This window comes from Sciurus carolinensis, chromosome 2 (genome assembly GCF_902686445.1).
Source record: "Sciurus carolinensis chromosome 2, mSciCar1.2, whole genome shotgun sequence".
Classification (NCBI taxonomy): domain Eukaryota; kingdom Metazoa; phylum Chordata; class Mammalia; order Rodentia; family Sciuridae; genus Sciurus; species Sciurus carolinensis.
The window spans coordinates 95,224,471-95,240,358 of record NC_062214.1 but is presented as its reverse complement, the minus strand read 5'-3'; the positions used below and the strand labels follow the sequence as shown (position 1 = coordinate 95,240,358).

General features: G+C 33.7%; 1 protein-coding gene across 11 annotated transcripts in view; it reads left to right on the top strand.

Annotated features, from left to right (window-relative positions):
- Rnf111 (ring finger protein 111) overlaps positions 1-15,888 on the top strand; it is a 120,887-nt gene that overhangs the window by 76,510 nt on the left and 28,489 nt on the right. For all 11 annotated transcript variants that reach the window (XM_047541202.1, XM_047541207.1, XM_047541203.1 and 8 more), the window contains 3 exons: positions 5,659-6,557; positions 11,343-11,469; positions 14,625-14,788. In XM_047541202.1, the coding sequence (XP_047397158.1) occupies positions 5,659-6,557; positions 11,343-11,469; positions 14,625-14,788 (1,190 nt within the window). The remainder of the gene's footprint in view (positions 1-5,658; positions 6,558-11,342; positions 11,470-14,624; positions 14,789-15,888) is intronic.

The following is a 15,888-nucleotide window of genomic DNA, read 5'->3' as shown; positions in this document are numbered from 1 at the left end:
CAGTTGATTTAATATACTTAGGTGCAAATTTTTTTTTTACCTAATTATATGAAAAAAGATAGTTAAAGCTAGACATATTGCTAGTTCATTTTCTGATGATTTCTGAAACTATAGAAAAATGTCAAATCAACTATCCCTTTTAAAAAATCTTGTTTTTATAGTCATGTAAAATAAATAATCAAATTTTTATTTAAACTTGAAATGCATATTTAGTGGGTGAAGTGGCATGTACCTGTCATCCCAGCTTGCCTAGGATTGTTTGAGCCCCAGGAGTTTGGGGTCTCCCCTCCCCACATAAAAGAAGTAGAAGGACGAGTATTTACATTTATTGTTGGTAGTGAAGGGTCATACCAGTAATAATGTATGCCAATTTATAAGTAGAATTCCTCAAAGTTGTAGGAGAATTCTTAATGGATTCCTCCCTTGTGCCCACATAAGTTTGTTTATAGGTTGGCAAATCCTAACTCTAATTTTTAGTCTTACAAATTAGCAATTTTTAGCTTTCATGCATTCTTAGAACAAAGTTTACTAGGGAATAACTAGTTATTTGGGAGCAAATAGTGTGTGGATGGAATCAAATGAACACAAAGAGGGACAGGTATTGTAGGGTTTTGTTATTGGAACTAACAGCAAATCAGTCATAATGTGACCAAGTAGATGTATTTCATAATATTTATCTTCTCTGTAACTTAAATCAGCCAGTAATTTTTTTTTATAGAAATTAAAGATTGGGCTATGATTTTATTAAATAGCAAATAGCTCAGGACTTTTCTTTTATTGCTCTTTTGTTATTTTTGATGACTTTTGAGTTTAAAAAAATGCATTACTGGTATTTTTTTTTATTTTCATGAACTTCTTTTTCTCTGTTCAAAATAGAGCATGAATATGGGTTACCTTAGTGAGAACCCTTAGTTAATATGGAATGTTAATTTTGTAATTAATGACTGAGTGACTTGGTAACTTAGAGAAAAGTTACTGGTTTACAGACACAGCACACCATATACCAAACCACCCCTCCTTCTGACTACCCCTCAACCCCGCCTTGTTGAAAGACCAAAACTGACCAAAAACCAGAGCAGAATTAGTCATAAATAATTCACTGTTTTGGCTTTGGTGCATAAAATGATGGAAAAGAAATTGAGCTTAGTAAATTATGCTGTGAATCACTTCTTTGTAAATTCATGTATGGAACCATATTCTCAGAATTTATCTGTCCCTTTTGCAAATTTTCATTGCCTCTGAGGGTCTCCATTATAAGACTTCGAGGGTGACTCAATAATTAAGGATGAGAAGTCTAAAATGGGATTTTTTTCTCTTTAGCAAATAAAGACTATCTCCTCAGAGATCCAATTTAGTAAAACTCCGGGGAGACCTGAACTTCTGGAAGAATCCTAGATCTTTCTGATGGGGTCCATAATGATCTAATATGAAAGGATTCCTCTTGAATTTTTGATAAGAGCTTATTGAGATACTATTTCAGTGGTTTTAGTATATTCATGAGTTGGAATAGTCACTACCACGATTTTAGTACCTTGTCAGTTCATCAGTAAGAATCCTTATAGTTTTTGGTCATCACAACCTATCTCCTCTCATCTCCAGCCTTAAGCAACCACTAATCTATAGATTTGCCTATTCTGGACATAGTCTTTTATGATTGGTTATCATAGTCTTTTATGATTGGTTAACATAATGTTCACTTGTTAAGACAAATTGTGAACGTTCATCCATGTTGTAACTTGGATCATTACTTCATTTCTTTTTTTTTTTTTCATTTCTTTAGATTACTAAATTATAATCCTTTGTATGAATTTGTTCATCATTTAATGGACATTCATGTTGTTGCCACTTTTTGGCGGTTATGACTGTACGTTTTTGTGTGAATATATCTTCTCATTTCTCTTATATGTAGATCTGTTAGTGGAATTACTATATTTAATCTTTTTCCCCCCCCGGTGCTGGAGATTGAAGCAGGTCTTGTACATGTTAAGCTAAGCACTACCATTGTACTACACCCCCAACTGTTAGTCTTTTGAGTTACTGCCTAACTGGTTTCCAAGGTGTCTGCACCATTTTCCATTCCCATCAGCAATTTATGAGAATTGCAGTTTCTTTACATCTTTTCTAACACATATTTATATTTTTTATTTATTTTTTTAATATTTTTGTTGTAACCATGTGCCTTGTCATTGTGACTTGTGTTTTCACCTTTAAATATGATGATGGTTCTTGTCTGACTGGATGCCTTCTGTAATTTGCTCATTGTCATGCTCATGTGTTCACTTTACCTTTGTGTTCTTACCTTATCACAATGATCTTGCTGAATTCTGTAGGACTTGTTGGCTGATCTTATACACAGCATTGTCTGTCCTTGTAAATAAGAATAATAGAAGATAGAGGTTTCGATAACATTCTATAGGAATATTCCATTCCATTTTTTTACTATCTTTTGTTCTGATTATAAAGCTGAGTACTAAAATAAAGTGCATGACCTATGAGATGATGTATTTCTGCAACTCATTTGTGGAGATTGAAAACACTTGGTACTAATAGATATTTTTCTCTCTTTTTAGGAAGTGGTTTTAAATGTTTGTTAAGGGCACAACAGATCTCTAGTATTAGAAGTTAGGATATTGGTTACAACTCTTGGTGGGTGGTAGTGGCAGGCAGGAAGAGAATTTCTGGGATGTATAGTGTTTCTTTTTTTTTTTTTTTAATATTTTTTAGTTGTTGATGGACCTTTATTTATATACATGTGGTGCTGAGGATTTAACCCAGTGCCTCACATATGCTAGGCAAGGACTCTTCCACAGAACCACAACCCCAGCCCAGTATGTTGTTTCTTGACCTGGGTGCTAGTTACATAAATGCTTACTTTGTGAAAATTCACCGAGCTCTGAACTTAAAATATGAATATGTTATAAAAAATAAATATTATGGGGCTGGGGTTGTAGCTCAGTGGTAGAGCACTTGCCTAGCATGTGTGAGGCACTGGGTTCGATTCTCAGTACCACATATAAATAAATAAATAAAATAAAGGTCCATTGACAGCTAAAAAATATTAAAAGAAAATAAATATGTTAAACCAGGCATGATTATGAGTGCCTATCGTACCAGCTACTTGGAAGACTGAGGCAGGAATATCCCGAGCCCAAGTGTTCAAGGCCAGCCTGGGCAACATAGTAATATTCTATTTCAAAAACAAAAATGTCGACTTTTTTATATATTCATATTTTGCTCTGATATGGCTCTTCATTTGTCATATTAACTGTCTTTCTAATGCATGTTCCATTTTGAGTCATGATGGTTTACTTCTTTTACATTATCACCATTTTTGTATGTATGAGATTACATTGAGATAGATGCTTTAAATTCTAGTTCCCTTGTTTAGCAGCTCAATTTCAGATGTCAGATGGTTTAGATACACTTAGATTAGCTATAGGAAGTTTGCTTTTATGTTCTGCTGTGCTGATTACTTAACTAAATGAACTTCAGCAACATCGTCTTGGCTCCAGTCTTTATCTAAAACTGAAATGCAATAGTGGTGCCTTTCTGTCTATCAGAATTAAGATTCTCATTGGAGAATAAAGTAGCATGAAGGGAAGAACTAAGGGAAAGAGAAACTGTATTAATATTAGTTTATTTGTAGTAATCCATCTAATGTGGTGGCCATTCAGATGTACAAAAATTAATATAAATATAAAAGTTTAATACTTTTAATAACTACCCCTTTAAGAAGTCATACCAATCTGGAAAGCAGTGTGGAGACTCCTTAGAAAACTTGGAATGGAACCACCATTTGACCCAGCTATCCCACTCCTTGGCCTATACCCAAAGGACTTAAAATCAGCATATTACAGAGATACAGCCACATCAATGTTCATAGCTGCTCAGTTCACAATAGCCAGATTGTGGAACCAACCTAGATGTCCTTCAATTGATGAATGGATAAAGAAACTGGTATATATATACAATAGAATATTACTCAGCCATAAAGAATGATAAAATTATGACATTTGCAGGCAAATGGATGAAACTGGAGAATATCATGCTAAGTGAGATAAGCCAATCTCAAAAAACCAAAGGACGAACGATATCGCTAATAAGTGGATGATGACACATAATGGGGGGTGGGAGGGGTTAGTATTAGGGTTAGAGTTAGGGTTAGGGAGGGAGGCAAGAATGGAGGAAGGAAGGACTGTATAGAGGGAAAAGAGGGGTGGGAGGGGTGGGGGGGAAGGGAAAAAATGGCAGAATGAATCAAACAACATTACCCTATGTAAATTTATGATTACACAAATGGTATGCCTTTACGCCATGTACAAACAGAGAAACAACATGTATCCCATTTGTTTACAATAAAAAAAAAAAAAGAAGTCATACCAAGAGAAAAACATGTTATTAAGCTTTTTTTTTTTTTTTTTGGGTACTGAAAATTGAATCCAGGGGGCCAGCCCTATTTTATATTTTATATTTAGAGACAGGGTCTTGCTGGGTTGCTTAGGGCCTTGCTAAGTTGCTGAGTCTGACTTTGAACTCGGAATCCTCTTGCCTCAGCCTCTTGAACCACTGCGATTACAGGTGTGTACCACCACACCTGGCATAATCAGTTTTTTTAATTCTTTCTTAAAATTTTCTTAAGATTTAATTTTTAAAAATTCATACATAAAATCGTGATTTCCAATTTAAGTATACCTTCTATAATGTTTAAATAAGGTTAAACATATCTCCTCAAACATTCATCATTTTTCTATGGTGCAAATCTTCAAAATCTTTTCTAGCTTTTTGAAATATACATTATCATTGTCTGTAGTCACCCTACTGTGTAATAGCACAACAGAACTTCTTACTCCTAACTGTAACTAGTACCCATTGATCAATCTCTCCCTATTCTTCCTTCCCTCTTTCTTCCCTAGCCTCTGGTAACCACTGTTCATCTCTCAACTTCTGTGAGGGAAACTTTTAGATTCCATATATGAGTGAGATCATGAAGTACATGTCTTTCTGCCTGGTTTATTTCACTTACATAATGATCTCCAGTTCCATCATGTTGTCACAAATGATGGGATTTCATTATTTTTTTATTACTGAATAATATTCCATGATGTGCCACATTTTCTCTTTAGACCTTAGCTGATAGATACCTAGGTTGTTTCTGTTTTTTGGTTATCGTGAACATGGTAGTATAGATGTCTCTTTGACAAACCAAATTTATTTCCTTTGGAGATATATATATATATATACACACACCCAGTGGTGGAATTGCTGAATCATATGGTGGTGTTTTGAATCCTGGTACTTTTTTTCTAGTTTTACTAAAGTTTTGAAGAAATTATTTGATTTTGACCAAGTTTGTTATATTGCCAAAGTTGCAAATCATATAGTAAGATTATTTTTTTCGTTAATACAACTTTTCAGGTAGGCCTATGTTCTGTGATAGCTACTGCATTTCTATAAATTGGAGCCATAAGCAGAGGTATCACAGAAAAATGTTCTACGAGGACAGTAAAAATGACTCATTATGGCCATTTTGTATCCTGATAAGGAAAAGGCAATTCTGCCCTATTATGAGGGATGTTCTTAGTGGAATTCAAGAACTGTTCAATTAAGTAGTGTTATAAAACATGTTAAAAAATCTTTTAAATATCTTATGTCTTCTAGGCCTACCTTAAAGTTTCCCATGTCTCAATGGACTCCTGAATATAACGAGCTTTATACCTTAAAAGTGGATATGAAGAGTGAGATTCCTTCTGATGCACCAAAGACACAGGAGAGTCTGAAAGGGATCCTTCTACATCCAGAGCCCATTGGGGCAGCCAAAAGTTTTCCTGCAGAAGTTGAGATGATTAATAGTAAAGTGGGGAATGAATTCTCTCACTTGTGTGATGATTCGCAAAAACAAGAGAAGGACAGGAATGGTAACCAGCAAGAACAAGAAAAAAGTGTTGTTGTGAGAAAGAAACGCAAAAGCCAGCAGGCTGGCCCTTCATATATGCAGAATTGTGTTAAAGAGAATCAGGGAATATTAGGATTGAGGCAACACCTAGAAACACCAAGTGATGAAGACAATGATTCCTCCTTCAGTGATTGTCTTTCTTCTCCTTCATCTAGTCTACATTTTGGAGACTCTGATACTGTGACTTCAGATGAGGATAAGGAAGTCTCTGTAAGACATTCTCAGACCATTTTGAGTGCTAAAAGTAGAAGTCATAGTGCACGTTCCCAAAAGTGGCCTCGAACTGAGACAGAATCTGTGTCGGGATTGTTAATGAAAAGACCCTGTTTTCATAGCAGTTCATTAAGGAGACTTCCATGCAGAAAGAGATTTGTAAAAAATAACTCCTCACAGAGGACACAGAAACAAAAAGAGAGGATATTAATGCAGAGGAAAAAACGAGAAGTGTTAGCCCGAAGAAAATATGCATTGCTACCCAGTTCTAGTAGTTCCAGTGAGAATGACCTCAGCAGTGAATCCTCTTCCAGCTCTTCAACTGAAGGAGAGGAGGATTTGTTTGTTTCTGCTAGTGAAAACCACCAAAACAATTCAGCTGCTCCCTCAGGTAAGAATATTTTGGTAAAACATGAAAGTACTGCATTATATTTGTACTTATTTCCTTTTTTTATGACTTAAGCTTTTGTGATCTTTAAAGAGAATCAGTTCTATTGACTTTTATTTTTAAAACCACATAAATTGCCAACTATAATATTAAACCATGAATCTAATTCCAAGAGAAAAATAAAAAATATTTCTATGATAAAAATAAAATCAGAATTAGTTGCTTTTTTTAAAGATGAATTACTGATACAATTTTAGATATAACTAGATTACATTTTAGATGAATTGTTGATTTATGGTACAAATTTTTTTCCCTGTAGTACTTCTTTTTCTTTAGTATGTTTAGCTTATGTGACTACTTTTTCAGATACCTATATGACTTAATCATACAAAAATTTTAGTCACTAAAAAGACACTTTTTATTATCCACTGTCACTTTGTCATGTCTTTACAGCTGAAAAATACCTTAAAGGATTTGAATGGTAACTTATTTAAATATTAGGACTTGTAAACTTTTGGTTATGACAGTGCTCAGTAGAGCAGATGATGGAGGAATAGCACTTGCATATGTACTTTCATGTACTCTCTTTTATAGAAACACACATACTGAATAGATACTATTCATACAATAAGTATGTGCAGATAATTCTGAAATATATGTATTTTCTGTGTATACAGATCATCCCAATTTAATGCATCATTTTTGTATTTGTAATAATTTAAAGAGTTGTGTTGGAGGGAATATTGAAGAACTAAGTTTGCACTAAGGGAACCAAGATTAATTTCTTTTGAATTTAGGGAATAAGGGCATTGGCGCATAGTGAGAGCTTTTCAAAGGACTAGGAATAGGGCGGGAGATAGCTCAGCCGGTAGAGTGCTTGCGCTGCAAGCACAAGTCCCTGAGTTCGATCCCCAGCACCGCAAAAAAAAAAAAAAAAAAAAAAAGAAAAGGACTAGGAATATGTTTTCTAAGATTGATGGGAAAGTTTGCCTGATACTCTGTTTGTCAGGGTCAGAGCCTGTTAGTCTACTATTCGTATGTGCCATTTTCCTTCCCTTGTCTCTCTTTCCTTCCATATGAGTATCTTCCTTTGTCATTTTTGTTTTTCTATCCTTGCCAGAACCCTAAAATCAGTAAGCTTCTTATTTAGCCATATTTAGTTCATTAAAAAAAAAAAAAAATTCTTTTTGAATATTTGTTTTAAGACGACTTTGTTGAGATCACTTGCAACTGGGAAAAATGTACAGCAGTTGTTTCCTGAGGTCTCTTGAGAAAGAGGGAGGTGAGAAAAGGACTTGTCTTGCATTGTTGTCACATTTTTCTCACACGGTCAGGATCTGAAGACTCTAGTGTTGGGGAAGGGAGCATTAGAGCCCAATTTCTGCTTGAAATTAGTGAGACGTAGTGGTTGGTTATGTGAAATAGAAGTTCAAGGAGCTGGTATTTGTAGAGGAATGAGAATATAGTAAATGAAAGTCTGTTTCTGGGAAGGAAAGGGTTTTTATATTCTTAGGTATTCAAGTTTAGTGCAAATGTAATTCATTTTAAAATTTTAATACTTATAGCATTTAGAAAATCATGTTTCTTAGTATAATTACATTATTTCGATTACATTATTTTTATTTTTATTTTTATTTTTGGTTTTAGGAATTGAACTCAGAGGCACTTTACCACTAAGCTATATCCCTACCCCTTTTTAAATTTTTTTATTTTAAAACAGAATCTTACTAAGTTGCTTAGAGCCTCACTAAGTTGCTGAGGTTGGCCTTAAACTTGTGATGCTCCTGCCTTAGCCTTCTGAGCCACTGGGATTACAGGTGTGCACCACTGTGCTGGGCTCAGCTGCATTATTTTTAGACATTACTCTTAAGTGTTTATTTCTGGAAACACAAATCTAAAAAGTTGAAATGAAGTACCCCTGATGTTTTCTCGTTTCTAGACAAGTGTTTTGTTTTGAACCATTTTTTTTTTAAATAAAGATTTAATAATAGCATTCACATGGTATGGAATTTTAAGAGTACTGAGAAAATGAAGTAAGAACTTATCTCCTTTTCAGAGGGTCCATTCTTTATTATCCAGAAGCAATCTCTGTTGACAGTTTCTTATCTCCCTCAGAAAATGTAGAAGCATATACAAGAACAAATAAATATTGTAGGTCTTTTCATATCAACATGTGAAATTCCTTATTTTTTTAATGATTGCATAGTTCCCTTTGTATGGGTGTTCCAGAATTTAATTTAGCCAGCTTTCGTTGATATTTGCTGCATTGCATAGCTTTGTACATGCATTTTTCATACCTGTGCAAACATATCTTAAGGAATGATATTTCACTTGGCTATTGGTATGGCTTATTGACCATTCAGTTATTCCCAGCTATTGAATAATTTCCAGTTTGGCAGAGAATTTATACATTCTGTTTTGTTCCCTACGATATTTGTTAAGAACTTCAGTATCCGAAAATAACCTAATAGAAGCAAGGTGTGAGAATAGATGTTCATTTTAGTGATCTATTTCTGTGATCTTTCAGTAAACCTTATCTGAACTGCTACTTAGCCTGTTTTACAACCCTAAAACCTTGGGTTTTCCTATTAATTGTGGATATGAGATTTCTTTATAACTCACTAACTTTTAATTAGTAGGTATTTATCAATTATATCTTATTTAGACTTATAAGCTATCAATAAAAGAATCTGAGTATGCCAGTCCCATTTTCCCATTGTGGAGAATAAACAATTTTGGCTACCTTAAAATAAAAAACTTTTAGGACTACTGTTAAAGAAGGTGTCTCATGATCAAATTATTTATTTACACATAAAATATTAAATGTTAATGTAGAAATGTTGCCTGTTGTTACCCCATTTCCTGAAAATAATTTTATTCACACAATTAGGTATCTCAGACATTGGTATCCTGATGTTTGCTGAAACTTTTTTTCTAAAATCTGAAGCACAGTTTTCCAGAGCATACTATCCTTTATATACTTTGTGTGAGATACAGTGTTTCCTGACTCCGTGAATTATGCTATCACTGGAACTACCTCAAATTACAGATAGTGTTTTATCTTATGTCATAAAATAGTACTCAGAAAATTTATCCAATAGTTGTTTGTTTCTTAAGCGTGCTCCATACTGTATTGACTAAAGTGTTGTAAGCAATAAAAAAACGCTTAGAATGATCATATAGGAGAAATTCTATCTAAATTTGTGACTATTCCTTTCCCTTCTATCTAAATTTGCAAATATGCCTTTCCATCTTTTTGTTAAAAAAAGAGGTTTTTTTGTGAATTTTTGGACATGATTTTATATAAAAATTCTCATACTAAAAAAATAAAAATATGCACTGAACTCCCACATACTCATTATTTCATATCAGTCACTAACCTCAACCATCCTTCATTTCTTACCCTTCATTTTTTTAAAACATAAACAAAATCATAATATGTGGGTTTTTTTTTTTTTTTTTTTTTTTTTTTTTTCTTTCTTTCCATTTTTGGTTCTTCTGCAGTACTGGGGATTGAACCCAGGGTGCTCCATCACTGAGCTACATCCCCAGCCCTTTTATTTTTTATTTTTTTATTTTGAGGTAAGGTCTTGCTATGTTGAAACTGGCCTCAAACTTGTGTCCCTCCTGCCTCAGCCTCCTTAATCACTGGGATTACAGGTGTGTGGTCTTTTATGTCTGACTTTTTTCATTTAGCATAATTTTTTGATTCATCCTTAGATCAGGAATTAGTTTTTATTTGTTTTATTAGTTCCTTTATAGTATTCTAGTGTATGGATACATGACATTTTATGTATTCATTTTTAGTTTGTAGCATTTAAATTGTTTCTAGTATTACTTGTGAATATGTTGCAATCAACATTTGGGTACAAATTTTTATGTTTTCATTTCTGTTGGATATTATGTTAAGAGAAATAAGCTATTCACAAAATGACAAATACTGTGTAATTCTATTATGTGGCATCTAAAATAGTTATATTCTCAGAACAGACAGTAGAATGGTGATGGTGCTATGGGGGGTGGGAAGGTCATAATGGGTAGAGTTTCAGATTTGCATGATGAAAAAACTTTAGAGATGTTTCATAATGATTCAAATATACTTAATGCTACTAAAATTAAAAATGGATAAAATGGTTAAAAAATAAAAGTTGTGTTGTGTTTCTTATCGGATTTTCCACAAATGTGGTGATAAATGACTTTTTTAAAAAAAAATCTTATCACCTGATAATTGTTTTAAAACATCCTCTGTCACCTCATAATACAAATGTCTGTGATAAAAATGTCCCACAGTAAGAATATTAAGAGTAGGAAAACAAATTCATCCACTTTAAGTATATATTTCTGATTTGTGAGCACATTCTCTATGTCATGTACAATATCCGGAGTGTTAAGCCCCATTGAGAAACTGAAGCTTCAGTAATTCTAAAGACTTTCCCAGGCACACAGTAAACAACATTTGTAATTCAGACCTAATTCCAATTAGGAGCTCATATTCTTTACACATACTAATTATGGTACTATAACTACTCAACATGTGGATGCTAGTTACTATCAAAAGTATCTTTCTACAGCCAGTTGCTTTTGTTTCTGCTCCTTTCATTTGTAATGCTTAAAATTTCTGAAGTTATAGCAGCTTTGACTCTTCTCTTGAGTATCTATCCAAAATAAATTATCGTACAATTCTCCTTTCACTATGATTTACATAGTTTTCAAAGTAAAAATAAGAATTTCTGCCTTATAATTAGTTTACAAATGGATGTCCTTTAAATATTTTTCTTTTGTTTTCAGGAAGTATCGATGAAGATGTTGTGGTGATAGAAGCTTCCTTCACTCCCCAGGTCACTGCCAATGAAGAAATAAATGTTACCTCAACTGACAGTGAAGTGGAGATTGTAACAGTTGGAGAAAGCTATCGGTGAGCTTTTAATTCCTAGTTGTATATTTGAAGTTTTAAAAATAATTATTTAAACTTTAGTCTTTCTTTCTTTATTATTAAACTTATTTAAACTTGTGCCATGGACAATTTTTTTTCTTAGAGACCTAATTTGAACATACCTCTACTTAGATTAGTGGTTTTCAAACTGGGCTGTGTTAGACTTACCTGGAAAAATTATAAAAAAAGAATATATTGTTCCCTAGACCCTGTCCTAGACCAACAGAACTAGAATTTGGTGCTTAGAATTTTTTAAAGTATGCAGTGAGAGCTAAGAGTCATTGCTTTAGATAAACAATAGTTTTACTTGTTGTTTTACAAAATTGAATTTTTTTACGTTAAAGAGAATTCATGAACTCCTTTGAAATTTAAATATGAATAATACACAAATATTGGGGATGGCACTAAATTTTTTTTTTTTTAATTTTGTGATATTGGGGATTGAATGCAGGGACATTCTAATACTGAACTTCATCCCTATCCCTTTTTATTTTTTGTTTTGAGACAGCGTCTCTCTTAAGTTGCCAAGGATGGTCTTGAACTTAGGATCCTTCCACTTTAGACTATCAAATAGCTGGAATTATAGGCATGAGCCACTGCACCTAGTTGGGGTTGGTACTAAAATTAAAAGTGAAGGAAAATATTAGGGGGTATTGATGTAAAATAATCCTTTCTGTTACATGACTTTTTTTTTTTTTTCACATGACTTTTTATTTTTCATTCAGTAATTATGTCTAAGCTCTAAACTAATGAATGAAAAATTCTCATTTTTTTGATGAATAATTGGAAATGACATCCCTTTTGCCGGATCACTTTGACATCCTGACCAAATCAAATCATAACATGGCTTTTAAGATGCTTTAGGTGATTAGTAGTGGTAAAGGGTTGCTGTTACATTTGATATACAAGACTAATCTGTGGATGAATCAACGTTTGTGTTGGAATGTGTTTTTAAATGCTTTTGAACAATGCATAGTAATATGTTGTTATCAATTTTAAAAATTCACATTTCTGAAGCATGTTACAAATACACCTCAGATTTTTTTCCACTTGCCACTTTCTCATGGAGTTCTACTTCTAATGGCATGGAAAGGAGCACTGTCTGTCCATGATTGTTTTAATTTTAAGTGATTTCCCCAAAGTTTGATGTAAATTGATACAAGACAAAATGTACCACACACATGCTGTGATTGTATAGTGCTTAACACCACACTGTTTAAAGTTTTTGGAGCTTTAAGGACTGTTGAAAATTAGCACCTGTTTTTTCCTGTGGAACTCTGGATCTTATTTGTTATGGAGATGCTTGATGATCAGGCAGATGCATTTAATCAAGTAATAGAGTCCATGATCCATAGTTCTTTTTCTTCCTTTTTTTTTTTTTTTTTTTTTTTTTTTTTTTTTTTTTTTGTGGTGCTGGGAGTTGAACCTGGGACCTTGATGCATGTTAGGCGAATGCTCTATCACTGAGCCACATTCTCTGTACCTGTAGTTATTTTTTTATAGTTACTTACTGTCATGTTGGCTCTTGGCCTTTGCTATTAAGAGAGTGCTTTTGTGTTTCAGAGTTTTTCATATCAGGATTTGGCAGCTGCCACTAAACATAGTAGCCACTAAGACCAATGTGAAACTGTCTTCAAACACCAAGTTTTTTGCTGATGCTCCAATCCAGTTGAATATTTTGAATTAGGAGGTTCTTATGATGCTTTCACAAAAGTAACTGCAAAGTGGACCTAGAACTTTCTACAGTTAATAATAGCTTCCCAGAGGTAATGGACATCATAGCCTCTTGGCTTTTCAGTAATTTTAAATGGTGAGATCGCTCATCATATAAAACCATTTTATCCTGAGACATTGATTTATGTTCCTGTTTCTTTGAGAATTTCATCTTAAAATTTGAACTCTTTTTAAACTCCTGGGCTGTATAATTATTGAGGACATTTTTTTCATCCCAGTTTGAAGTTTGGGGTTGTTTTCTGAGTGTGCAAACTCACTGCCCTTGATGACTTTGTGTATTAATGGATTTGGTTGAACTTTTCCATACACACTGATCACAAGCTTCTACCAGTTTTGCATTCAATTTGGGCAGAAAACAACAACAAAAAAAACTGCATAAGCATTTGTGTTTTATTGGCCCCACCTTTTAAAAGTGATTTATTTTTTTCTCTTGGAGCCTTTGGATTACATGATCTACATACTATATGTGTATAAGGTCAGTCTAGAATCATGATAGTCAATCCTTTAAAATATAAGTATACCTATAAGTAATTTAGAACTGTGCTATATGCTTAAGAAAGGTGAAAAACAGATTGTTTAGGGTTTGGGATTCGATGCTTTATAAGGATAAAACAGCTTAAACAAGTGATTTCTTTCTTTTTTTTTTTTTTAATGAATATCAAACTAATAAACTAGCTACACAGTGTCCTTACCTATACTAACCCCAGGATACCTCTCTGGTGTCTGTTGTATTCTCTTAGGACAGTACCAAAAGCTTAACTTGGTTTAGGGTTCCCAAAATTATGTTTACAAATCCAACCTGGGCTAAACATACAAGATCATGTGGACATAAGTGTATTTTTTTTTAATGGTAAATAATTTTGAGTTACCATAAAATGCAAATAGTTAATTATAATCAAGGTGAATAGTCAAAATAATAATTGAAGACAGCAGTGTTCTCAAAACAGAATCCTGTATATTATACTATTGGTCTAACACAATATTTCTTTTTCTTCACACCCCCCCCGACCCCCCCGTATTAGGGATTGAACCTGGGGGTATTTCAGCACTGTGCTTCATCCCCAGCTCTTTTTATTTTTAATTTTGCGACAGGGTCTGCCTAAACTGCTGAGACTGGCAATTCTCCTGCTTCAGCCTCCTAAGTAGCTGCAATTATAGGTGTGTGCCTGACTCTCAGCAGAGCATTTTTTAATTTTTTTGGTTAATTGATGATGTATTCATTCAGTAAAGTTTATTAGAATGCCAGGCATTATGCTAGTCATAAGTTTTAGTTCTATTTCTATTATTAATTTGGAGAACTCTTGCATGAAGAACTTGTTTTGTAAAAAAGGTTTATGGGTTTCTGGGGTGACTAAATTTATTCTTTATTTATATTTACTAATTTAATATTGATATCATTTAAGGTCTCGTTCAACCCTTGGACACTCCAGATCTCATTGGAGCCAAGGTTCAAGTTCTCATACAGGTCGACCACAGGAGCCACGGAACCGCAGTAGGATTTCTACTGTAATTCAGCCCTTGAGGCAGAATGCTGCAGAAGTTGTGGACCTTACTGTTGATGAAGATGGTAAGTTGGAATAGTAACTGTAGAATTATGAAATAGGCAGTTTGATAAAATGAAATATCTTTTCTTTTTCGAGTGGGGGTACTGGGAATTGAATTCAGGAGCTTTCCCCCTGTGCTATATCCCCAGCCCTTTACTTTTAATTTTGAGACAGGGTCTCACTAAGTTGCTGCTTAGAGCCTCGCTGAGTTGCTGTTGGCCTTGAATTTATGATCCTCCTGCCTCAGTCTTCCAAGTCAGTGGGATTATAGTTGTTCACCACCATGCTTGGCAGAATGAAATATCTTTTTTATTTTTTGGTACTGGGAATTGAACCCAGGGGTGCTTTACCACTGAGACACATCCCCAGCCCTTTTTAATTTTTTATTTTTGAGACAGAGTCTTGCTAAGTTGCTCAGGGCCTCATCAAGTTACTGAGGCTGGCTTTTAACTTGTGATCCTTCTGCCTTGGCCTCTCAAGTCACTAGGATTACAGGTGTGTGCCACTGTGCCTAGCTCAAAATGAAATATCTTAAGCAATCTTTTTATAATCATATATTTGAAATTTAACTCATTTGCATTTTGTTTTATTAAAGTGTTCATGAATATTAATATTAGTAAAAATTTTAATTTTTTTATTTGTGTTTATACAAAAACTTTTGAAAATACATAAGGAGGCATGGAAAATGAGATTAAAATAGATACTAAAAATCATAGCTAATGTTTATTAAGGGATTACTGTACGTTAAAGCATCATATGAATTGTATTCTATGTGTATTCTATGAGTTCATCCAAACGTTTCTAGGAAGAAAATTATATTACTTTCTCAGTTTTACCTGGGAGGAAGTAGAGACTGTTAAAAATAAGTTATCTACAGTCATACTGTGGTGATGAAATCAGAATGGCTGTCCAAGCAGTCTGACCTTGGAATTTATACTGTGCCAGAGAAAGTACAATTTGTGTTTTGACAGCCTGTGATCAAGCATACAGGGATAGCTTTGTTTGTGATGAATGAGAGAACATACCTAGAAACCTTTTTTATTTTAAATTTAAATTTATATTTATTTTTGTTGTTATAATTGGTTATACAGGACAGTAGAATGCATTTTGACACATTGTACAC